Source organism: Mobula hypostoma, chromosome 23 (genome assembly GCF_963921235.1).
Source record: "Mobula hypostoma chromosome 23, sMobHyp1.1, whole genome shotgun sequence".
Classification (NCBI taxonomy): domain Eukaryota; kingdom Metazoa; phylum Chordata; class Chondrichthyes; order Myliobatiformes; family Myliobatidae; genus Mobula; species Mobula hypostoma.
In genome coordinates, this window is record NC_086119.1 from 56,709,097 (window position 1) to 56,735,178 (window position 26,082).

The 26,082-nt window shown below is 45.5% G+C and overlaps 1 protein-coding gene across 1 annotated transcript in view; it reads left to right on the forward strand.

Annotated features, from left to right (window-relative positions):
- Nucleotides 1–26,082, forward strand: part of upb1 (ureidopropionase, beta) — a 187,621-nt gene that overhangs the window by 72,302 nt on the left and 89,237 nt on the right. The window contains exon 5 of the mRNA XM_063031687.1: nt 20,360–20,521. Within this exon, the coding sequence (XP_062887757.1) occupies nt 20,360–20,521 (162 nt within the window). The remainder of the gene's footprint in view (nt 1–20,359; nt 20,522–26,082) is intronic.

Below are 26,082 nucleotides of genomic sequence, written 5' to 3' on the forward strand. Positions count from 1 at the left end.
CACTCCACTCCATCCCACCCCCTCCCCTCCCCATTTCTCCTGCACCCCTCTCCTCCTCTCCAGTCGCTCCCATCCCGTCGCCCTCCCCTCCCCTACATGGTCCTCTGCTCCCCTCCCCTCCCTTCCCTCCCCCACTCCCCCTCCTTCCCTCTACTCCCCTCCCACCTTCCCTCTACTCCCCTCCCACCTTCCCTCTACTCCAATGTCCTCCCCCAATTTCGTCTCCCTTCCCTTCTCCTCCCCTCCCCTTGTTACTCCTCCCTTCCCCACCCCCTCCCCTCCCCTTCCCTCTAATCCACATCATCTCCCCTCCACTCCACCCCTCTCCACTCTACCCCCACCCCTCAATTCCCCTCCCTTCCCCTCCCCTCCACTCCCCACTTCCCTCTACTCCCCTTCACTCACTTCCCCTCTGCCCTCCCCTTCCCTCCCTCCCCAGCCTCTCATTCCCTCCCCTTCCCACTCCTCTCCTTTCCTCCCCTCCTTACCACTCTTCCTTCCCTCCCCACCCTTCCCTCCTTTTCCCCACCCCTCCCCTCCCCTCATTTTCCCTCCCTAACCCTCCCCTCATTTTCCCTCCCTACCCTCCCTCATTTCCCCTCCCTTCCCTTCTGCTCTACTCCCCTCTCCTCTTCTCCCCTCTACTCCCCCCACTCCCCGCCCCCTTCCCTCTACTCCACTCTCCTCCCCTTCCCTTACCTCTCCCACTCCTCCCCTCCCCTCTACTCCCCCTTTTGAACTGCTGGAGTCCTCGCAGTTTCAGTGTCACCAGGGAGCGAATGAGCCCGAAAGATGGAGTGGTGATTATGATAACATGTCAAGACAACGCATGACAGGGACAGGAATCTACAGATGGTGCTGTCCTTGCCCTGTTTGGTGGTAGAGATCGTGGGCTTGTCAGTGAGTGACTTCAGTATATTTAGACAGTGCTTATGGTATTCACTGCACTGCTAAGAGGGAATTAATGTTTAGGATTGTGGATGTTGTGGTGGACCCTAATGTATTCAGTCTCATTCCTGACTAGTGTCTTGTGGATGGCGGAAAGGCCTTGGAGTTGTACAGAAAACCTACAGCATAATACAGGCCCTTCGGCCCACAAAGCTGTGCTGAACATGTACTTACTTTAGAAATTACCTAGGGTTTCCCATAGCCCTCTAGTTTTCTAAGCTCCATGTACCTATTCAGGAGTCTCTTTAAAGACCCTATCGTATCCTCCTCCAGCACTGTCGCTGGCAGCCCATCCCACACACTCCGCACTCTGCGTAATGACATGCTAGAGCATGGGGTTACAGGTAGTGGTGGTGAGCATTACTGCTGCTGCTGGTTCATTTAGCTGTGGGGTTGGCAGGTCTGTTCAAAGTCTACCATTGAGCACGCACCACAGTGAGTGGATTGTTTGGCCTGAAGATAAGAATTTTATCTTCACAAGCATGTATGCTGGTCACTTCTGCCAGAGCTGTGAAGGCAGATGCTTCTGCCAGTGGTGGATTGGTGAGATTGAGGTTGTCGGTTTACCCCTGGCGTTGAGTCACTCACTACCTGCTGCTCTGGTTCCCTCCACATTTCAAAGATGTACCGGTTGGTGGGTTAATTGGCGATTGGAAACTGTCCCATGATTAGGCCGGGGTTAAATTCGGGGGTTGCTGGGTGGAGTGACTCAAGGGGCTGGAAGGGCCTATTCGCACTTTATCTCATTGATCAATCGATCGATAGATAGATAGATAAATGGGGGACATTGGTATTCTAATAAAATTCACGTTTAGTGTATTAAAATGACCAAATTAATTGTCTTGCCAGTGTTCAACTATCGCTCTTCTTGTTTTATCGTGGCCAATTGAATAATTAGAGGATATGCAGTCATTTTGATGTCGTTGATGGAAATAATTGAGACGAATAATTTACTTTTCTGAAAGAAGTTTTAATTAGTCATGCATCAATTTGAAGGTATTAGACCATTTCCTCATACAAGGCCATCCGACTATTCAGCAAATTCACTTGAATGTTTCTAATGGAGGTTATAAAGTGGGGCCTTAAGCAACAGTCTCCTCGGAATATCTGGTTTATTGGCGCTGGCCATGATTATAGCAATTAATAACAACATGCCATCTTGTGCCAGAACTTTCCACACAACAAGTGGTTGGCTCCCGCTGTGTGAGATGATAGATAGACAATGAGTCAGCCACCTCAAGGTCAACTCATTATCACCTCTAACCTGTGACAGAGGGAACATATTGCAAAGCTGACACTTAATGTATCAGTTTTGAGATACTGTAGTCTAGGAAAGATGCACTGCAGTCCAAACAACACGCTGATACAGAGTGTGGTGTCACTATCAGCAGTTCATGCTGGTCTTCCTGCTTGACGTGAGAAGCTGGACACTGAGGGCTGTAACGAGGTGTAAGGCTGTTGGCCACTGGTTTCATTCCACAGCAGAAACCATGAGTGGAGTGTGAATACTCCCTGATACACTTGTAAATGTTCAGTTAGAACTTTCCATCTGCCTCTCAGCAGGAAGAGTGTTTCAGATTTCAAGTTAACCAGTCGCAATTCATACTCAAGCACATATGAAAATTGACAATCTCACAGCTCTCCCATGGGCCCTGTCTTACTGTTCCTTCATCGTTGTTGGTCTACATCCTGGAACACCCTATAAATGTTCTTGCTGTAACCTCGGGGGTTTCCTCTGGAAGGATCCGGCTTCCTCACACGTCATAATTGGGTTGGTAAGTTACGAATGTGAGTGCTAGAATCTGAGGGGAGTTGGATGGAGTAGGGGGAAAAATCTGCATTAATTACTCATAAAATGTGGTCCGACCTTCATCGGAGTCACAATAATAGACAAACACAATCTGCTTAAACTATAACAAACAAACAATTGTACTACTTCCTGTCAATACTGAGTGCGTCATTTAGACAATCACAGTCAGGTTCAAAAATGTATGTAAACCTCTGGGGTAATGCCTTCTACAAAAGCTATTTGGAGTCAATGAGATGAGATTGTAGGTGTGAGTTGTAGGGGTGCCCTGCCCTAAGAAGACACATAAAGTCAGGTTACTGACAGAGTCTGTTCTTCTCAAGAAATGTGTTTATGTGCGCCATGACTTGATCAAAACAACTTTCAGAGGACCTTAGAAGAAGAATTGTAGCGATGCATGAAGCTGGAAAAGACTATAGAAGCATTTCTAAAGGCCTGACTGTTTCACAATAAGACAAATTGTCTACAAGTACAGAAAACTCAGTACTGTTGCCACTCTGCCTAGGGGTGGGTATCCTGCAAAGCTCACACCAACAGCACATCATGCAGTGCTGAAGGAGGTGAAAAAGAACCCAAGGGTAACGGCAAAAGACCTGCAGAAATCTCTAGAACTTGCTAAAGCCTCTGTTCAAGTATCCACTATAAGAAGAACATTGTAAAAGAATGGTATTCATGGAAGGTCACTGCTCTTCAAAAACCACTGCTGCACATCTCAAGTTTGCAAAAGACCACCTGAATGTTCCACAACACTTCTGGGCTAATGTTCTGTGGACAGATTAGATTAGATTGTGAGGACACACAGTCCTCTTTTATTGTCATTTAGTAATGCATGCATTAAGAAATGATACAATATTCCTCTGGTGTGATATCACAGAAACACAGGACAGACCAAGATTGAAAAACTAACAAGAACCACATAATTATAACATATAGTTACACCAGTGCAACAATACCATAACTTGATGAAGAACAGGCCATGGCACAGTAAAAAAGTTCAAAGTCTCTCGAAAGTCCCACATCTCACGCAGACGGGAGAAGGAAGAAAACTCTCCCTGCCATGCCCGACCACAATCCAACTCTGAGTCGTCCGAAAACTTCGAGCTCTGATCAGCCCTCTGACACCGAGTACCGAGCACCATCTCTGCCGAATACTTTGACCCCAGCCTCAGTCGCCAGCAGCAGGCAAAGCCGGGGATTTTGGGCATTCCCTCCGGAGATTCTCGATTGCACAGTAACAGCGGCAGCTGACCGGGCATTTCAGAAATTTCTCCAGATGTTCCTCTGCGCTTCTCACGTCTGTCTCCATCAAATCAGAATTGTGCGCGGCATCCTACTTACAAATACGATATTTCACCGGAGAGCTGCACGCGCTGCGTCGCGCTGCCATCTTCTCCTCCCGCCTGTTAGATGAGACAGAAGTTGAGCTTTTTGACAGAAATGCACACCACTGTTTGGAGTGTGACGAAAAACCAAGTTATCAGAAGATTGATGCTAATGAGAGAGATAAGTGAGAGAATGGAGAAACATTCACAATGTTAATGAGAGAGGAGAGAGAGATAACGGAAAGAGACACCAGTCCAAGTATTGACAGTCCAATTGCTTTGAACCTGAACTGTTTGAAGTTTGGTGGACAGGCGATACCCCAGCAGGGGGATAAAAAGAACAGGTTCGCTAAGGCAAGAGACACCACGAGATCACGAGATAACGAGACCCTGGAAAAGCGGTGTGCCCCCACAAGTTGGCAGGAGTTTGGAGGTCTGGTTGTGGGAACCGACCATAGACGCACAGGGTGAAAAGGGTACGATCGGTGGGAATCTGGTGTGTGTGTGTCTGCCCTTGCCTGGATGCCGGGTTCACCGCGGAAGAATGGTCGTATCCGGAATGGAGGGGTCACAGTCGGTGACCACAGAAAACATTAAAAGGGTTCACCCGAAAGCTAACTGCGAAGAACAGAGGTCTGTCTGAATCAGATTTGCATATTATCTCTCTCTCTCTCTCTCTCTCTCTCCAACTGCACAACAGCGATTACTGTGAACTGTACTCAGCTGAACTGAACTCTGCGTCACTTGAGACTGATCATTTTACCCCTAGACTGCGATAGAGCTTGTTTGATTCCTATTACCCTAGTTCTGTGTACATGTGTGTTTTATCATTGCTAACCTGTTGCATTTATATCCTTATGATTAGAGTACTGTGTTACTTATTTCTTTAATAAAACTTTCTTAGTTCCAGTAATCCAGACTCCAACTAAGTGGTCCATTTCTGCTGGTTTGGCAACCCAGTTACGGGGTACGTAACAGGAGGAAAAAGGGCATGGCACACCAACACCAAAACCTTCCAACTGTGAAGAATGGTGGAGGGAACATCATGGTTTGGAGCTGCTTTGCTTCCTCAGGGTCTGTACAGCTTGCAAATGAATTTAAAATCGTATCAAGACATTTTACAGCAGAATGTCAGAGGATTGCTGTATCACCTAAAGCTTAATAGAAGTTGGATAATGCAACAAGACAGTAATTCAGAACATGAGTAAATCAACAACAGAATGGTTTAAAAAGAAGAAAATTCGTGCTTGGAATGGCCAAGTCAGAGTCCAGACCTTGACCCATTGAGATGCTGTGGCATGACTTGAAGAGGATGAGTGAAGTTAGACCATTGGACGTAGAGCAGAATTAGGCCATTTGACCTTTTGAGTCTGCTTCGCCATTTCATTATGGCTGATCCATTTCTACCTTCTTCCTGTAACTTTTCACATCCTGACTAACCAAGGACCTATCATCCTCCACTTTAAATGCACCCAATCTCCACAACTGTCTGTGGCAACAAATTCCACAGCTACACCATGCTGTAGCTGAAGAAAGACCTCCTCATCTCTGTTCTAAATGAATGTCCCTCTAATCTGAAGCTGTGCCCCCGGTTCTAGATTACCCCACCACAGTAAGCACCTTCTCCATATCAACTCTACCTAAGGCTATCAACTTTCAAAGGTGTCTATGAGAAAGCCTCCCCCCATCATTCTTCTACATTCCAGTGAATAAAGGCCCAGAGCTATCAAGTGCTCCTCATACGATAAACCTTTCATTCTTGTGAACTTCCTCTGAATCCTCTCCAATGTCAGCATGTCCTTCTGTAAATAAGGGGCCAGAACTGCTCACAATACACCAATGCTTTATAAAGCCTAAGCATTACATCCTTGCCTTTATATTTCAGTCCTCTCAAAATTAATGCTAATATTGTATTTGCCTTCATCACCACAAACTCAACCTGCAAATGTACCTTTAGGAAATCTTGCACAAGGGTTCCTAGGTCCCTTTGCACCGGGATTTTAAAATTTTCTTCCAGTTTAGAAAATAGTCTATACTTTTATTCCTTCTACCAAAGTGTATGAGCATACACTTCCCATCACTGTATTCCATTTGCGATACTGCCAATCTGTCCAAATCCTTCTGTAGCCCCCCGCTTCCTCAACACTACATGCCCCTTCATCCATCTTCATATCGTCTGCAAACGTGGCCAGAAATCTATCAATTCCATCGTCCAAAGTATTGACATACAACATAAAAAGAAGCAAAACACCACTAGTCACCAGCAGCCAATCAGAAAAGGTTCGCTTTATTCCCACTATTTGCCTTCTGCCAGTCAGTCAGTGCTCCATCCATGCTAGTATCTTTCCTGTACTACCATGGGCTCTTGTCTTGTTAATCAGCCTCATGTGCAGCACTTTGTCAAAGGCCTCCTGAAAATCCAAGTAAACAACATCCATCGATCCTCCTTTGTCTATCCTGCTTGTTATTTCCTCAAAGAATTCCAACAGATTTGTCAGGCGAGATTTTCCCTAGAGGAAACTATGCTGACTATGACCTATTTTATCAAACTCCAATCAACAATCAACTCCAGCATCTTCTCAGGCGAACTGGCCTATAACTTTGTTTCTTCTGCCTCTCTTCCTTTTGAAGTGTGGAGTGACATTTTCAATTTTCTAATGCTCCGGAACCATGCCAGGATGTATTGATTCTTGGTCATTACTAATGTCTTCACAATCTCTTCAGCTGCCTCTTGCAAGCCCTAGTATGTAGTCCATCTGGTCCAGGTGATTTATCTACCTTCAGACCTTTCACCTTCTCCCTTGTAATAGCAATTGAACTGACTATTGTCCTCTGACACGAATTTCTGGCATATTGCTAATGTCTTCCACGGTGAAGACTGATGCAAAATACTTGGTCAGTTCTTTTGCCATTTCCTTGTCCCCCATTACTACCTCTCCAGCATTATTTTCCAGTGGTCTGATGTCTACTCTCAACTCTCTTTTACACTTTAGGTATGTGGAAAAACTTCTGGTATCCCTTAATATTATTGGCTAGCTTACCTTCACATTTCAACTTTTACTCCATTATGGTTTATTCAGTCGCCTTCTGTTGGTTTTTAAAAGTTCAACAATCCTCTAACTTCCCACTGATTTTGCTCTGTGAGAGACCATAACACCATAAGACATAGGAGCAGAATTAGGCCATTCAGCCCATCAAGTCCACACTGCCATTCCATCATAATATGATTGAATTCGTACTGCAATTTGAGATAGAGAAGCATAACTCATATGTGTCAGTATCACAGTGGAATAAGGGGAATTACAGAGGCTTGAGAGAGGAGCTTGCCCAGGTGGATTGGAGGATGTTACTGGGGGGGGGGGGGGCGGGATGATGGCAGAGCAGAGATGGCTGAAGTTTCTGGGAATAGTTCACAAGGCGCAGGATAGTTATGTCCCACAGGGGAAGAAGTTCTCAAATGGCAGGGGTAGGCAACCGTGGCTGGCAAAGGACTGCATAAAAGCCAAGGAAAGGGCATATTAGGTAGCAAAAGTGAGTGGGAAGTTGGATGATTGGGAAGCTTTAAAAATCCAACAAAAGGCTACTAAAAATGCTATAAGAAGGGAAAGGTAAAATATGAAGGCAAACTAGCAAATAATATAAAGCAGGATTCTAAGTTTTTTTAGTTATATAAAGAGTAAAAGAGTTGATAATCGGACGATTGAAAAATAATGCTGATGAAGTAATGGGGGACAAAGAAATGGCAGATGAACTTACTGAGTACTTTGCATCAGTCTTCACTGTGGAAGACACTAGCCATTGCTATTACAAAAGAAAAAGTGCTAGGCAAACTCAAAAGGTCTTAAGGTGGATAAGTCACCTGGACCAGTTGGACTGCATCCCATAGACCTGACAGAGTTTGCTGAAGAGATAATGAATGCATTGGTCATGATCTTTCAAAATTCACTTGATTCTGGCCTGATCCCGCAGGACTGGAAGATTGCAAATGTCACTCCACTCTTTAAGAAAGGAGGAAGGCAAAAGAAAGGAAATTATAGGCCAGTTAGCCTAACCTCAGTGGTTGGAAAAGTGTTAGAGTCCATTATTAAGGACAAAGTTTTGGGGTACTTGGAGACTAATGATAAAATAAATCAAAATCAGCATGGTTTCTGTAAAGGGAAATCTTGCCTGACAAATCTGTTAGAGTTCTTCGAGGAAGTAACAAGCAAGGTGGACAAAGGAGAGGCAGTGGATGTCAGTTACTTGGAATTCCAGAAGGTGTTTGATAAGGTGCCACACATGAGGCTGCTTAACAAGATAAAATCCTGTGGCGTTACAGGAAAGATACTGGCATGGATCGAGGAATGGCTGACAGGCAGGAGGCAGTGAGTGAAATAAAGAGGCCTTTTCTGTTTGGCTGGCGGTGACTAGTGATGTTCCTCAGAGGTCAGTATTGGGACCGCTGCTGTACACGTTGTTCGTCAATGATTTGGATAATGGAATTGATGACTTTGTGGCAAAGTTTACGGATGATAAAGATAGGTGGAGGGGTAGGTATTGCTAAGGAAGCTATGTGATTGCAGCAGATCTTAGACAAATTGGAAGGATGGGCAAAAAAGTGGCAGATGGAATACAGTGTTGGGAAATGTATGATAATGCATTTTGGTCAGAGAAACAAAAGTGCGGACTATTATCTAAATGGGGAGAAGGTTCAAACATCAGAGGTGCAGAGGGACTGAGGAGTCCTCGTACAAGACTCCCAGAAGGTTAATTTACAGGCTGAGTCTGTGGTAAAGAAGGCAAATGTAATGTTGACACTTATTTCAAGGGGGAATAGAACATAAAAGCAAGGAGATAATGCTGAGTCTTTATAAGACTCTAGTCAGGCTGCACTTAAAGTATTGTCAACAGTTTTGGGCCCTATATCTCAGAAAGGATGTGTTGCCATTGGAGAGAGTCCAGAGGAGGTTCATGAGTATGATTCTGGGAATGAAGGGGTTAGTAGATGAGGAGCATTTGGGCAGCTTCGGGCCTGTCCTCACTGGAATTTAGAAGAATGCGGTGGGGAGGGGGGGATCTCATTGAAACCTACTGAATGTTGAAAGGACTATATAGGGTGGATGTGGAGAAGATGTTTCCTACAGTGGGGGTATCCAGAACTAGAAGGCACAGCCTCAAAATTGAGGGGTGATCCTTTAGAACGGAAGTAAGGAGGAATTTTTTTAGCCAGAGAGTAGTTAATCTCTGGAATGCTCTGCCACAGACTGTGGTGGAGGCCAAGTCAGGGTGTATATTTTAGGCGGAAGTTGACAGTTTCCTGATCAGTCAGGGCATCAAAGGATATGGTGAGAAGGGAAGTGTATGGGGTTGAGAGTGGGATCCGGGATCAGCCATAATGGAATAGCACAGCAGACTCTGGGCTGAATGGCCTCATTCTGCTCCAATGTCTTATGGTCTTATCGTCTTACAAGTGAGCAAGTGCAGGATCCAGTTGCTCAAGGGAGTATTGAAGCCCAGGTCTTGGAGTTTACTGAATAGTTTTGAGGGGATGATGGTGTTAAATGCCAAGCTGTAATCGATAAAGAGCATCTTTGCAGTCGAGATGTTCCAGGGTTGTGTGAAGATGTTCCAGGGTTGTGTGAAGATGTTCCAGGGTTGAGTGAAGGGCCAACTTGGCTCCTCCTCCTTGTTTCAAACAAAAGTTGCAGCCATGGGTCCCAGCTTTGCCTGCCTTTTTGTTGGCTATGTTCTATGTTGGGCATCTGTCCGCCACTGTCCTACAGAACATCGATGACTGCATTGGTGCTACTTCCTACACCCACGACGAACTCGTTGACTTCATCAACTTTGCCTCCAACTTCCACTTTGCTCTCAATTTTATCTGATCCATTTCCGACACCTCCCTTCCCTTCCCAATCTCCCTGTCTCAATCTGTGGAGACAGCTTATCTACTGATGTCTATTATAAACCCATGGACTCCCACAGATACCTGGACGATACCTCTTCCCACCCTGTTACTTGTAAAAGCGCCATCCTCTTCTCTCAATTTCTACATCTCCATGTATCTGCTCTCATGATGAGGCTTTTCATTCTAGAACGAAGGAGATGTCCTCCTTTTTCAAAGAAAGGGGCTTCCCTTCTTCTACCATCAACACTGCTCTCAACCACATTTCTTCCAGTTCATGCACATCTGCTCTTACCCCATCCTCCTGCCACCCTACCAGGGACAGGGTTCCTCTTATCCTCACCTACCACCCCACTAGCCTCCTCCTCCAGCACATAATTCTCAGGAAGTTCAGCCATTTCCAATGGGATCCTGCCACTTCTGATGGGATCGCACCACCAAGCATGTTTTTCTCTTCTCCTCCCCCCACAACTTTCTGCTTTCCGCAAGGATCACTCCCTACACAACTCCCTTGTCCATTCGTCCCTCCTGCCGTTTATCCTTGCAAGTGGAACAAGTACTTCACCTGCCCCTACACCTCCTCCCTCACGACCATTCAGGGTCCCAAACAGTCCTTCCAAGGGAGGCGACACTTCACCTGTGAGTCTGTTGGGGATATCTACTGTATCTGGTAGTCCTGTTGTGGCCTCCTGCATATTGGTGAGACCCAATGTAGATCCGCTGAGTGAGATCTCCCAGTGGCCACCCATGTTACTTCCACTTCCCATTCCTATTCCGATATGTGGTCATGAGGCCACACTCAGGTTGGAAGGGCAGCACCTTATATTCCGTCTGGGTAGCCTGCCACCTGATGGCATGAACATTGATTTCTCGAACTTCTGGTAATGTCCCCCCCACCTTCACCATTCCCTCTCTTACCTAATCTCCTTGCTTGCCCATCGCCTCCCTCTGGTGCTCCTCCCCCCATTTCTTTCTTCCATGGCCTTCTGTTCTCTGCTATTGGACTCCCCCTTCTCCAGCCCTGTATCTGCTTCATCAGTCAATTTCCCAGCTCTTTACTTCATCCCTCCCCCTCCTGGTTTCACCTGTCACCTTATGTTTCTCTCTCCCCTCCTCAGCTTTTTTTCCTCCAGTCCTGCCGAACGGTCTCAGCCTGAAACATCAGCTGTAGTTTTTTCCCATAGATGCTGAGTCCCTCCAGAGCTCAGTGTGTGCTGATAGCATCTGCCGTAGACCTTCTGCTTCGGTAGGTGAATTAGACCGGATCCAAGTCACCACTCAGACAGGAGCTGATACGCTTCAACACCAGCCTCTCAGAACAATTCATCAGTGTGGATGTAAGTGCCATTTCGACAGGTTACCATGCTCTTCTTGGGTACCAGTACGATTGAAGTCTGCGTGGAGCAGGTGGGTACAACACACTGCCGGATGGAAGGTTGAAGATATCTGCGAATATACCAGCAAGTTGGTCAGCATAGGTCAGGTGCTCTGTCCGGACTGGTTGCTTTTCTTGGATTCACTCTCTTGAACACAGCCTGCAGGTCATTTTCAGATGTTGTGACCAAAGGAACTGGGAGACGTGGAGGTGCACAATGGTTCCTCCCTGTTCTGGTGGTCAAAGTGAGCATTGAAGGCACTGTGGTCGTCTGAAAGCAAAGCTCTGCTGGCCTCTATGTCGCAAGATTTAACTCTGTAGGAGGTTATGGCATTCAAACCCTGCCACAGCTGTCGAACATCCCTCATTGATTCCAGTCAAGTCCAGAATCTCCACTTCGCCCGATAGATGGCCTTCCAGAGATCATACCTGTACCTCTTGTTGCATTCTTGATCTCCAGACTTGAATGCCTCTGACCTGGCTCTCAGAAGATTCTGGATTTCATTGTCCATTCAGGGTTTCTGATTGGGGAAAACCATGAATGATTTTGTGGGACACACTCGTCCACAGCTGTTTTAATAAAGTCTGTAGCAACCCTGGTGTAGTCATGCAGGTCCTCAGATGAGTTCTTGAACACAACTCAGTTCACTGACTCAAGGCAATCCTGTGTAATGACCTGGTTCATATTTTTACTGCCATGCTGTGTGTATTTCATTTAACAGTCCTGTAAGAGCAGTCTGTTCATTTTCAGCTTGTTTGGATTATTGTTGAAGATAAGGGATGAGGAGAAATGTGGGCCATCCAATTAGGATGGTAGAACTGAGGAGATGTTTATTTGGTGAGGGACACTAAGGTTGGGCTTGGGGCTTTTGTTCGGCAGGTGATGAAGGGAGAAGGCACTGGGGAGAACTGGTCGTAGGATATGGCCTGGTGGGAGATCTGTTTGTTCGAGATGGACTGCGAGCGACGTTCGGAAGGTGGTGTGCGCTTTCACGCAGACCGAGGGCCCAGCGTGCGAGTGATAGAGACGTTCAAGATGATCTCCAACTTGTGCACATTTGGCTGTTTAATTAGAATAGGCCCTTTTCTTTGTGCTATTCTTTACTGACCCTTTAGTTAAGATTCATAAATATAATTCCTTTAGTCATATGCAGTGTACTATCTGTTATTTCTTGGCACTGAATTGTAACAGGGTAGCAAATTACACTAGAAGCAACACACATAAAAGTTGCTGCAGCATCTCTAGGAAGAGGTACAGTCGACGTTTCAGGCCGAGACCCTTGGTCAGGACCCTTCATGTAGTCCTGATGAGGGTCTCGGCCTGAAACGTCGACTGTACCTCTTCCTAGAGATGCTGCCTGGCCTGCTGCGTTCACCAGCAACTTTTATGTGTGTTGCTTGAAGTTCCAGCATCTGCAGATTTCCTCGTGTTTGCGTAGCAAATTACACTACCGGGGTTTGAGGTGGGAGAGCCATCTCAGTCTCACGAGTTTGGCGGGACCGGGGAGTGTTTTCCCTAGACTTACTCAACCAGGCAAGCCAGAGTGTTTCACCTGTAACCAATCCTCAGTCTCCAGTGACCACCTCTTGTTGTCTTGATCTCTGGAGCCTTTCTCTTTAGGCTTTGTCTATATGCAGGTAATAGGAGTACAGCCAAAAGATCCAACTTGCCAAAGTACAGAACTGGGAAGAAATGATAGGCATTCCTTATCAAAGTGTAGCAGAGGTCTAGTGTGTTGGGACCTCTGGTGCAACAGGTTAAGTGCTGGTGATAATTGGGCAGAGTTTTCTCCAAACAGGCCTGGTTAAAGTCACCAACTACAATTTGAAATTTGAAATGCATTGGGATGGGCCGTTTCTTGTTTACAGACAGCATCGTGCAGTTTTGCAAGTGCTTGCTTATAATCAGCTGGTGAGAAATGCTGAGGCAGATGGAATGGTCTACATTTAATGATTACTTGTTCTAAGTCAGGGAAACAAGAAGTTGACGTAACCCTAATGCCCATGCATCAACGAGAATTGACTAAAAAGTATATGCCACCACCTTTTCCTTACCACAAATTGAGATTCGATCCATTCTTGGTTTCTCCATGTTTTGATGGCCAGAATAAACGTGGAAGACATTAAGCACATGTGGAACAAAGCCTTGTTGTCACCTCTGTCACTTGGTTTCACTTTGTAAGAGATAATGGCATTCAAACCCTGCCGCAGGTGTTCACTCTTTGCTGATTCATGTTCAGGTTCATTTTGCCACTTCGCTCGTGAGATGGCTTTCCAGAGATCGTACCTGGACCTCGTGTGTCTTACTTGGTTACCAGACTTAAATGCCTCTGATCTGACCCTCAGCAGATTGCTGATCTCATAGTTCTTCCAGAGCTTCTGGTTGGGGAAGACTCTGAATGATTTTGTGGGGACTGTCATAATGTAAGTGAGTGGTTAATTGTGCTAACTCAGTGAGCCAAAGGGCCTGTTTCTGTGTTGTATCTTGGTAAGATCAAGTCTGAGACTGAGTGTCTTGCAGCTAGTAAACCCCCCTTTCTACCAAAAAGGCACAAATAGGGTACCTGGTGGAATACCCTCCACTTGCCAGGGTGAGAGCTGCTGGAACAAGATTCAAAGCTCGAAGCCAGCCTGCCCTTCACTCCATCTTCCATACACAGTGTCCATCTATACTTGCACTGCACTAACTTAGCCAGGCTACTCTGACAAGCTCAATCTCTACCACTGAGGACAAGAGCAGAAGGTGCAGGAGAACGTCATAATCTGCAGGTACCTCTCCAAGGCACAGAAAACAGTTACTTGAAAATAACTTGCTAAATCCTGGAACTACCTTCTCAACAGCACTGTGGGGGCACCTTTACCAAAAGGACTTGTTGGATTGAGGAGTAGAATTGTTATTTTTCTTGTAGTTTAACTTTCCTAAGCTTGTTTGTAATTTTATAATCACCAGTACACCTGTTGTGCATATGGGTGATCATAGTCCGTGATGAGAATGGTTAGTTTTACCCTGCTGATTATATGTTGTTGCAACAGTGATTTTTCCATTAAACATTTTAAAGTTGTATCTGTATTTTTCTAGAAACATAGGTGTCATGCCACTTGAGAATAGCCATTTATAAGTTAATGATTATCACTGTAATGTTTGGTTATCTTTAGCCTGAGTATGAAATGACCACATTACTCTTTCCTTTGTCTTTTCTTTGTTCTCTGGGCTCCTCTTTGTGTGTTCAAGAAGCACTTAATAAAATCTCCCATCCACTGTCACCAAACTCATAGTTCCCTTACCTCGCACCTCCCGGTTCTACCTCCAACCCAAGATCTACAAACCCAACTGTCCAGGTAGACCCATTGTTTCTGCCTGCTCCTGCCCCACAGAAATTGTGTCAGCATATCTCAACTCTGTTTTATCCTCTCTGGTTCAGTCCCTTCCTACCTACATCCGCGACACTTCACACGCACTTGATCTTTTCAATGACTTCAAGTTCCCTGATCATCTCATTTTCAATATGGGTGTCTAGTCCCTATACACTTCCATCCCCCATCAAGAGAGTTTTAAAGCTCTGCTTCTTTCTGGACAACAGACCCAACCAGTTCCCCTCCACCACCACTCTCCTCCATCTGGCGGAACTGGTTCTCACTCTCAATAATTTCTCCTTCGGCTCCTCTCACTTCTTTCAAGCCCAAGGTGTAGCACTTGGATGGGTCCCAGCTATGCCTGCCTTTTCGTTGGCTGCATAGAACAGCACATGTTCCAAGCCTACACCAGCATTGATCCCCGGCTCTTTCTATCCGACATTGACAACTGCATTGGTGCTGTTTCCTGCTCACTTGCTTCAACTTTGCCTCCAACTTCCACCCTGTCCTCAAATTTACTTCGACTGTTTCTGACACCTCTCTCCCTTTCGCGATCTCTCCGTCTCCATCTCTGGAGACAGATTATCAGCTGATATCTTCAATAAGCCCACGGACTCTCACAGCTATCTGGTCTATTCCCGTTCCCTGTTACTTGTAAAAATGCCATTCTCTTTTCTCAGTTCCTCCGTCTCTGCTGCATCTGCTCTTAGGATGAGGCTTTTCATTCCAGAACAACTGAGATGTCCTCCTTCAAAGAAAGGGGCTTCCCTTCCTCCACCATCAACGCTGCCCTCATCTGCATCTCTTCCATTTCGCGCATGTCTGCCCTCACCCCATCCTCCTGGACCCCTCCCCACCAATCTGGGATAGGGTTCCTCTTGTCCTCACCTACCACCCCACAAGCTTCCAGATCCAGCACATAATTCTCTGTAACTTCTGCCATCTCCAATGGGGTCCCAGCATCAAGCACTTTTTGCTTTCCACAGGGATTGCTCCTTTCATGACTCCGTTGCCCAATCATCCCTCCCCACTGATCTTCCTCCTGGCACTTATCCTTGTAAGCAGTACAACTGCTACACCTGCCCCTACACCTCCTCCCTCACTACAGTCCCAAACAGTCCGTCCAGGTGAGGTGACACTTCACCTGAGAGTCTGTATCCGGTACCCCCAGTGTGGCCTCCTGTATATCTCTGAGACCCAACATAGATTGGGAGATGGTTTCGTTGAGCACCTTCACGCTGACCACCATAAAAAGTGGACTTTCCCGGTGGCCACCCATTTCAGTTCTAAATCCCATTCCAATTCCGACATGTCTCCTCTACTGCCAGGATGAGGCCACACTCAGGTTGGAGGAGCAACACCTTATATTCCATCTGCGTAGCCTCCAACCTGATGGCATGAACATCGGTTTCTTGAACTTGCAGTAACTGTCTCCCCTCCTTTCCTTCACCATTCCCTATTCCTGTTTCCCTCTCTCTTCTTTTTCCTCACCTGCCCATCACCTCCCTCCGGTGCTCCTCCCCGGCCCTTCCTTTTGTGGTCTTTTGTCCTCTCCTATCAGATTCCCACTTCTCCAGCTCAGTATCTCTTTCATCTTCCAACTTCCAAGCTCTTTACTTCACCCCTCCCCCTCCCTCTCCCAGTTTCACCAATTACCTACCACCTTGCACTTCTTCCTCCCATCCCTCCAATTTCTTCCTCCCATCCCTCCAACCTCTTCCTCCCATCCCTCCAACCTCTTCCTCCCATCCCTCCAACCTCTTCCTCCCATCCGTCCAATTTCTTCCTCCCATCCCTCCAACCTCTTCCTCCCATCCCTCCAATTTCTTCCTCCCATCCCTCCAACCTCTTCCTCCCAACCCTCCAACTTCTTCCTCCCATCCCTCCAACCTCTTCCTCCCATCCCTCCAACTTCTTCCTCCTATCCCTCCAACCTCTTCATCCCATCCCTCCAATTTCTTCCTCCCATCCCTCCAACCTCTTCCTCCCATCCCTCCAACTTCTTCCTCCCATCCCTCCAACCTCTTCCTCCCATCCCTCCAACTTCTTCCTCCCATCCCTCCAACCTCTTCCTCCCATCCGTCCAACCTCTTATTCTGACTTCTCCCCTTCCGTTCCAGTCCCAGTGAAGGGTCTCAGCCTGAAACATCAACTGTTTACTCTTTTCCATAGATGCTACCTGGCCTGCTGAGTTCCTCCAGCATTTTGTGTGTGTTGCTTTGGATTTCCAGCATCTGCAGATATTCTCATGTTTGTGACTTAATAAAATTGTGGGTAATAAGTTTTATACCTCATTCTCGACTTCTGAAGATGTTTTGGGTGACAAAAGCATCAGGATATAACAGACTGAAGATGTTTTGGGTGACAAAAGCATCAGGATATAACAGACTGAGGTGGGCTGAACCCCCCACCTTCTGAAGTATTGATGAATGGGCAAAGAATGTTTGTTTCCCACCTCCGCTCAGAGGCAAACGCACACATACGCAGGTTGCTTTTTCAGTAAATGAGAACTTTGTGTGATTACAGCTTGATCTCTTGGCTATAAAGGAGATTAGAAACTAACTCAAGTTAAATCTAAACTAGCTGCTGCAGTTTTGTAGATGCAGGTGGAACTGGGTTTGTTTTTATTGCTGTACTAATTGCACATTTTGTCCACAATGCACTCTGGTATTGATTTTCCAGCTCCTGTAACAGCTCAGTTACAGTACAAATCCTTTTACCTGTAGCAGTTCAAAGACGTAAATTCATGGTCAAACACAAACAGAAAGTGTTGAAATAGGCAATTAACTGCTGAGTTTCCGGATATGGAAAAGGCAGGTGACTGTTTTGAAAAGATTGTGCATGTTTTATCTTTCTGTTTCATATTTTGGGATCTGGGATCATAATTTATATTTTTGTCAGTTTTTCTCTCAGCATTCAGCTTACGACAGAAAACAATCCAAATTTGCCCAACCTCTCTTTATAGCAACTATCCACCCTTCCAGGCAATGTCCTGCTGAACCAGTTCCTGCCTATTCCCTAAAGTCTCCACATCCTACTTTTAACTGGGTGACCAGAACTGCACATAACACTCCAAATGTGGCCTGATCAAATTTTTGTTGACTTTATTTTTATCTAGTTTGATATAACACGGTAACAGGGCTTTCTGACCCAGCCAGCCTGCACTGCCCAGCTACAAACAGGACCAATGAAACTACTAGCCTCTAGGAAACTGGAGCAGCCAGAGGAAACCCACGCAGTCACAGAGAAAACATACCTGTAATCGCTATGCTACCATGTTTTCTACAGCAGCAACATCTTCCCAACTATTATGCTCAGTGGCCTGACTAAAGAAGGCAAGTATGTTATATGCCTTCTTTGTCACCTTCTCCACTTGTGTTGTCTCTTCTGTGGAGCTGTGTGCTTACACCCCAAGATCTCTCAGTATATGAATGCTTTAAAGGGTCCTGCCATTTACCATGTATGCTCCTGTCATATTTGATCTCCAAAGTGCCCACACCTAACATTAGTCTGGATGAATCTCCATCTGCAATTTAACCGACGACTTTTCCGACTGGATGGGAGGGTTTGGAGGGCTATAGTCCATTACAGGTTGTTCTGACTAGGCAGAATAACAGTTTAATATGGACTAGATAGGCCGACGGGCCTTTCTGTGCTGTAGTTCTGTATGACTCTATGTGAGAGGCAGACTAAACTCTCATTTCAGGGGTGAGAGGTGATCACCTTCACGAGAGTGGCGAGGATCTGGACTGGAGAAAGTGGTGGAAGCAGAGTCACTGACAGCGTTTAACAAGCGCCTGGATCACTCAGGCGTGGCAGGTTATGGGCCAAGTGCTAGAAGACGGATGGGTTGGTGGAAGGTGATGGGCTGAGTGGCCTGATTTCACATTTTGTGATGCTATGCTTGTCTGTTTGGTTGTAGAAGGACAACCAGAGGTAGGCATTAAATGCAAACCATTCTGGCAATGTCCATAACCCTAGAATCATGTTTTTTCTGAAAACAGCAAGGGTACTTCTCCAGTGTGACGTATCCTGCAGTTCAGTCTGACAGAATTAGTGGAGTGGCGGTGGGGGGGGGGGCGTTGTCACTAGCATCTGGAAGAGTACGTTACACCTGCTGGGAACTTCAGGATAAGGAGACAGGAAGTGGAAGACAGTGAGAGCAGTGCAAGGTTCATTGTCTTTTCAATGACTTCCCGTTTCCAAACATTGAAATGTTTTGCCCCAGTGGGGGCTGTTAAGTTGGTTGTTAGGAAGTTGGTTTACAATAGTCGTGGTCCATTTTGCACCTGCCCTCCATTCCTGTCTCTGCATGATGCTTGAACAGTTACTTTGAGTTTTCTTTGCCAGCTGGATTCAGTTTCTGCCTCTTCAACAGGAAACTCTGGGTCACGGTGGATTTGTAGTACGCTTCACACAAGTGCTAATGGAATCATGAGAAAAGAGCACTGACTTTTAATTGGCTAGAAAATTAAGTTTACATGAACAGTTTGATCTTCCAAACTAAACTGTGAAACGTGCATTCGATAAACATGCTCCTCAGATTCAGGGTACCAGCCAAGTCCGGAGCCTGCAGCCACGTTGGGTTCCAGCACAGGCTCGTATTTACTGAGCCCTAAGGGAGCTGACACCTTGGAACTTTGGATGTGTATTCTGTGAATGGCTTTAACTTGGAAAGCTATTAGGATGACCTGGGGCATGTGCAGTCTGTTTTCTGTAGGCTGTTTCAGCATACCTGACACACCTGTGGGACCGAGTTATTTGCTGCCACCTCATCGGTGCTCAGCTCAGACTGAGAGCTCCCTGTGGTGGGTGGTCATAGTCTACATGTAGCCCCCACTGGGGCAGAGTGTCCTGTGATTCCCTGGTCCACAACATCATCTTGTTACCTTGCAGAATGTCCTCTGCTGTCTCTGCCTATTACACAGCACCACCCCACCCCCATTATCTGTGGCAGAGCTGACGGTGTCCTGCCTTGTCCACAACATTCCCACGTCAAATATGGGTGTCAAAGGTCAAGTTCAAAGTATTTGTTGTCAAAGTATGTATACTGTATACAACCTTGAGATTCATCTTCTTACAGGCAGCCACAAAGATGCACAATAGAGCCCATTAAAAACACACACACATACCAAAGACTGTCCAATATTTGAAATAAAGAACAAATTGTGCAAATAATAAGAAAGTAAACAAATATCACACAGAACGTGAAACACAAGAAGTCCACAGCCACAGAGCCGGTTCATTGCTGAGACGCGAGAAGCCACTGAGGCAAGTGCCAATGGCCGCAGGTCATAGCTGCAGAAGTGAGTAAACGTCACGGAGTAGTGAGCTGAACACTGCTTTGTCCTTCTCCCTCAGCCTTGATCAAATCACAGACATAGTCATCAGTAAAGGCTGAATAGGCCAATGTTTCTGCTCAGTTTACTGGTTTACCTCTGAATATTTGTCAGTACTTGGGAGATTCAAACCTTGAATAATACCTAGCATGTTAAAAATCAGAAATATCAACATCTATAGCAAAAGAAACAGAATTAACTTTGCACTGGCCTTTCGTCAGCAACAACCCTGGTTCTCATCACATTCTTGATTTTCCTTCTACCTTTCTTTCCTGCCTTCTTCTCGTCCCACCAACCCCCCGCCCCCCACCCCGGCTTTTTTTCCTGCAGCTTGCAAGAAAATACAACCTGGTCGTGGTGTCCCCAATCTTGGAGCGCGATGAGCTTCATGGGGACACTTTGTGGAACACTGCAGTGGTGATTTCAAACTCCGGCAAGATTCTCGGCAAGACCAGAAAAAACCACATTCCCAGGGTTGGAGATTTTAACGAGGTAAGAACAGTGAAATGTTAAGCCCTTCACTGTGTGAGCATGATGATGGCAGGAGTACACAGCTGTGTGAATGAATGTACTCCAGTCTCTTTGGCTACTCAATGGCAGCTGTGATTCTGTGGGGTATGATGTACTGAACTGACTAAGTTAGGTCAGGGAGCTCCTGCTTAGTGTTGAGCAGACTGCCTGTGTTCTGGAGAGTTGCAGACATAATCACTGTCCCTGATTCCTGCAGCAGTTTGAAGGTTGAAGGGAACCTCTGGGAATTATGCAGCACTCTTCACATCCCCTAGAAATTTACTCAAATATCTCAAAAGTATTCAGCTCCTTGGCCTTTATTGTCATCTGGGGTAGAACTCCCAGAGATTCAACACCCTTATTGGAATAAGGAGCAGTAATAAACCAAGACAACTGGTCTTACTCTGTTGTCTCGAAGACGTTTCACCACTTCTTCGAGAGGCTTCAGTTCTGATCCACAGTGGGTAGTTTTCCGGCTGATAAACTCTGTGAGTTGTTTAAAGGTAGAGCAATTACATGAGCGTCGTTAGGAGTTGCAGAGGTAATGAGAGGGTCATTAATCTGATGTTTGCATGAATGGAGGGGTGAACGGTTGTGGAGACGCAGGGGTAGAGATGTTGGGACTGCTTTGTAAGTAGCTGATAGATGGTGTCGTACCCCACCCCCTCTGTTCAGGGATGGGTTTTCCAGTTTGACAAAGATGGCTTCTTTAAACCCTCTTTCAAACCACCTGTCCTCCCTGTCCAAGATGTGCACATTGTTGTCTTCAAAGGAGTGTCCTTTGTCCTTTAGGTGTAGACATACAGCCGAGTCGTGACCTGAGGTGTTAGCCCTCCTATGCTGGGCCATCTGTCTGTGAAGTGGTTGTTTGATCTTGCTGGTGTACAGATCTGTGCCGTTCTCATTGTTTTGGATAACATATACAATATTGCTCTGTTTATGATTGGGTGTAGGATCCTTGGAGTGGATGAATTTCTGTCTGAGGGTGTTTGTAGGCTTGATCTACAGTGCCAATTGTTTAGGTGCTGGAGCTGTACGAGGGGTGATTGATAAGTTCGTAGCCCAGGGTTATACAGCTCTCGTTACATGCACGTGCAGTTCAACTCTTTGAGTGATTATGCAGAAAGTTTGAAGTTAATAACTTTTGTGGTATTTCTGTTTCAGATAATTGAAAATTGCTAGGTTTTCTTAAATTGACTCTTTCCACCTTAGGCCATGAACTTATCAATCACCCCTCGTATGTCACACCCAATTTGTGTACCTGCTCATTTCATGTACTGGGCAACTTCCTTGCCCCATTCATGTAATGAGCAGGTACACAAATTGGGTGTGACATATATATATATGAATAGGGCTTCTTATAATGTCAAGCACTAAACCAAGATGAAAGAAATATATGAATTCCAGAGCTCCACACAAATAGAGTGATAGTTAAGACATTAACAAGATTATAGCCCATCACTACATTTCAGTGTATAACTGGTACAATGAAACATATAATACTTAATTTAATAATATGACAGAGTATTGCATGGTTGTACTCACTAATTATCAAGCAAGTAAAGAAAAATACAGTAACCATGTATTTTACCAATTTAAAATTAACTACCTACTTACCAAATGCCACCAATGAGAAGTTTCACAATAATTTCCACAAAGGGTCAGGCATAATATGTGTTCAGGGGTCTGAAGCATCTCTTGATCTGGTGTCATCTGCTGATCTGTGGTACCACAGCCATGATGTGACATACAACTCAGGATTCCACTGAACTGGAGGAGGTCCATGGAGTTTAACAAACATAAGTGCTGATACGTGATCTATGAGAATCCTTGTGTGCGTTGTTGTTATTGTCAAGTTCATTTAACTGAATCCTCTCTCACACTCAGCAGTACTAATAGGAATAACTTGTAAACAGCTCAGTAATGGGCGTAAATCTTGGGGGATGCGACGTCCACGATACTCCACATAATCTCTGAAGGCATTTGTTATGGAGGAAGAAAAAAGCTTAAACCACTTGCAGAGAGATGATATTGCAGCTTCTCCATATATTTCAGCAGGGATTTATACATACTTTAAGGTTTAGAAGTTTGAGAACCTTTCAAGTATGTTGCCGTGAACATACAGTGCTGCAAATTGTTTGTAAGACCAGTAAGAAACTGTAGATAATTAATGGAGACAATTTCATTGTTGCTTGTTAAGGTAATTTCTCCAAATTTCCCCTTTTCAACTGCCTCTTGAGCTTCTAGAGTTTTTGTACCAAGTTGCTCTCTCAGTCCATGCAGTGATCTTATGCTCCGTTGGATCAGTTTGTCTGCATAAACAATCGTAGTAGTACGTTTCTGTAAACACTCTGAAAGTAAACCAAGTTCATGCAACGTGTCATACATTAGAGCTAAGTCCAGTAGAAACTGTTCTGAAGAGAGTCCTAATGTTAATAGTGGTATTTTCCCCACCAGCCACCACCCCCTCTCCCCAACCTCCGCTTCCGTAAAATTCCCTCTATTTAATATGCGGCGGCTGTTAAATTCCCTGCTTGTTTACTTTGACTTTTTTTTACAGAGGTGCCGGAGCAGTGCTCTGGTGAGCTGTGGCAGCCCTGTACCCCTGACAGTGACCTGGATGACTGAGAACCTTCATAGACATACTCATCTCAATTATTAATCTCTTGCCTGGACATTCCATCCAGACGGAACATTTTCCACAGTCAGCGTGTCTGGTCCTGTCAGAATTCCTCTTTAAATTCTAGTGACTTCCTAGTCAACTCAATCTCTCTTCCAGTCTCCTTGAGTCAGTCTGCACTCCCTCTTGGGCAATTGTACCCTTTCTCAGGCGGGAGACCGGAATTGCACACAGTACTCTATGGTCTTACTAAAGTGATGTATAATTGTAGCAGGACATTCCTCCCAGCATTTTTCTTTTCCCAAGTTACACTGCATCCATAATATTCTTGTGCACTCATTCAATCTGCCAATTGCCTTGAAGCCTCTTTCAATGCTCCTCCAAAACTTTCGATCCCAGTTTTCTGTTGTAAGTTTCCTTAAGAGCCAGGGAAGGCGAAGTGGGGGTGGGGGGGTAGTGGGGATAAACTCCAACTACCTATTAAGTGCTCCAAATAGCCTTTGACAACCAAGTTCAACACCTGGCCTTCATGTCTGGCTTAGCTACTAAGCCTATGGAACTATTTCTGCTGACAGGAGAAAGATCAAAGGTGGGTTACTGGCTCCTTAAAACCAGTCACTCCATGCGGAAGGGACTCATCAGTCATGGTTTTCAGCTCATGTAGGAGAAGGAAAACTCAAATCAAACCTCCACTGCCTTGTGGCTGTATCCACTCAATGGAATAACTGCTGGCTGGCAATTACTGGGGCTCCACAGGGGACTGTCTTGTCTCCCTTTCTCTTCACCATTTACACCTCAGACTTCAACTACTGCACAGAATCCTGTCATCTTCAGAAGTTTTCTGATGACTCTGCCATAGTTGGATGCATCAGCAAGGGAGATGAGGCTGAGTACAGGGCTACGGTGGGAACTTTGTCACATGGTGTGAGCAGAATTATCTGCAGCTTAATGTGAAAAAGTCTAAGGAGCTGGTGGTAGGCCTGAGGAGAGCTAAGGCACCAGTGGCCCCTGTTTCCATCCAGGGGGTCAGTGTGGACATGGTGGAGGATTACAAATACCTGGGGATACGAATTGACAATAAACTGGACTGGTCAAAGAACACTGAGGCTGTCTACAAGAAGGGTCAGAGTCATCTCTATTTCCTGAGGAGACTGAGATCCTTTAACATATGTCGGACGATGCTGAGGATGTTCTACGAGTCTGCGGTGGCCAGTGCTATCATGTTTGCTGTTTGCTGGGGTAGCAGGCTGAGGGTAGCAGACACCAACAGAATCAACAAACTGATTCGTAAGGCCAGTAATGTTGTGGGGATGGAACTGGACTCTCTGATAGTGGTGTCTGAAAAGAGGATGCTGTCTAAGTTGCATGCCATCTTGGACAACGTCTCCCATCCACTACATAATGTACTGGGTGGGCACAGGAGTACATTCAGCCAGAGACTCATTCCACCGAGATGCAACACAGAGCGTCATAGGAAGTCATTCCTGCCTGTGGCCGTCAAACTTTACAACTCCTCCCTTGGAGGGTCAGACACCCTGAGCCAATAGGCTGGTCCTGACTTATTTCCATCTGGTATAATTTACATATTATTATTTAATTATTTATAGTTTTATATTGTTATATTTATACTCTATTCTTGGTTGGTGCAACTGTAACGAAACCCAATTTCCCTCGGGATCAATAAAGTATGTCTATCTATCTATCTATCTACTACGACACTACTGATGCCAAACCGTGCCGTTCCTTTGGATTCATCAATTGTATGTAAGACCATAAGACATAGGAGCAGAATGAGGCCATTCAGCCCATCGAGTCTGCTCCACCATTCCATCATGGCTGATCCCAGATCCCACTCAATACCATACACCTGCCTTCTCACCATGTCCTTTGATGCCCTGACCGATTAGGAAACTATCAACTTCCACTTTAAATAGGCTCAGCATTATCCCCTTACTTTTATATGCTACTCCCCTTGAAATAAATGCCAACATTGCAATTGTCTTCTTTACCACAGACTCAACCTGTAAATTAACCTTCTGGGAGTCTTGCACGAGGACTCCAAAGTCCCTCTGCACCTCTGATGTTTGAACCTTCTCTCCATTTAGATAATAGTTCACACTATTGTTCCTTTTACCAAAATGCATTTCACAACACTGTATTCCATTTAGCACTTTTTTTGTCCATTCTTCCAATTTGTGCCTGCTGCAATCACATCCCCCTATCTTTACACCATCTGCAAACTTCACCACAAAGCCATCAATTCCATTATCCAAATCACTGACAAACAATTTGAAAGGTAATACTGGTCCCAGAGGAACACCACTAGACATTGACAGCCAACCAGAAAAGGCCTCTTTTATTCCCGTTTGCTGCCTCCCGCCTGTCAGTCATTCCGCTATCCCTGCCAGTATCTTTCCTGCAACACCATAGGGTTTGTGACACCTTATCAAACACCACCTGAAAATTCAAGTAAATGACATCCACTGCCTCTCCTTTGTCCACCCTACTTGTTACTTCCTCGAAGAACTCTAACAGATTTGTCAGGCAAGATTTCCCTTTACAGGAACCATGCTGAGTTTGACTTATCATTAGTCTCCAAGCACCCCGAAACCTCATCCTTAATAACAGGTTCCAACACCTCCCCAACCACTGAGGTTAGGCTAACTGGCCTATAATTTCCTTTCTTTTGCTTTCTTTGCTTCTTAAAGTGTGGAGTGATATTTGCAATCTTCCAGTCCTCCAGGACCATGCCAGAATCAAGTGATTCTTGAAAGATCATGACCAATGCATCCACTATCTCTTCAGCAACCTCTCTCAGGACTCTGGGATGTAGTCCGTCTGGTCCAGGTGACTTATCCACCGTAAGACCTTTCAGTTTGCCTGGCACTTTTCCTTTGTAATAGCAATGGCACTGACTCCTGCT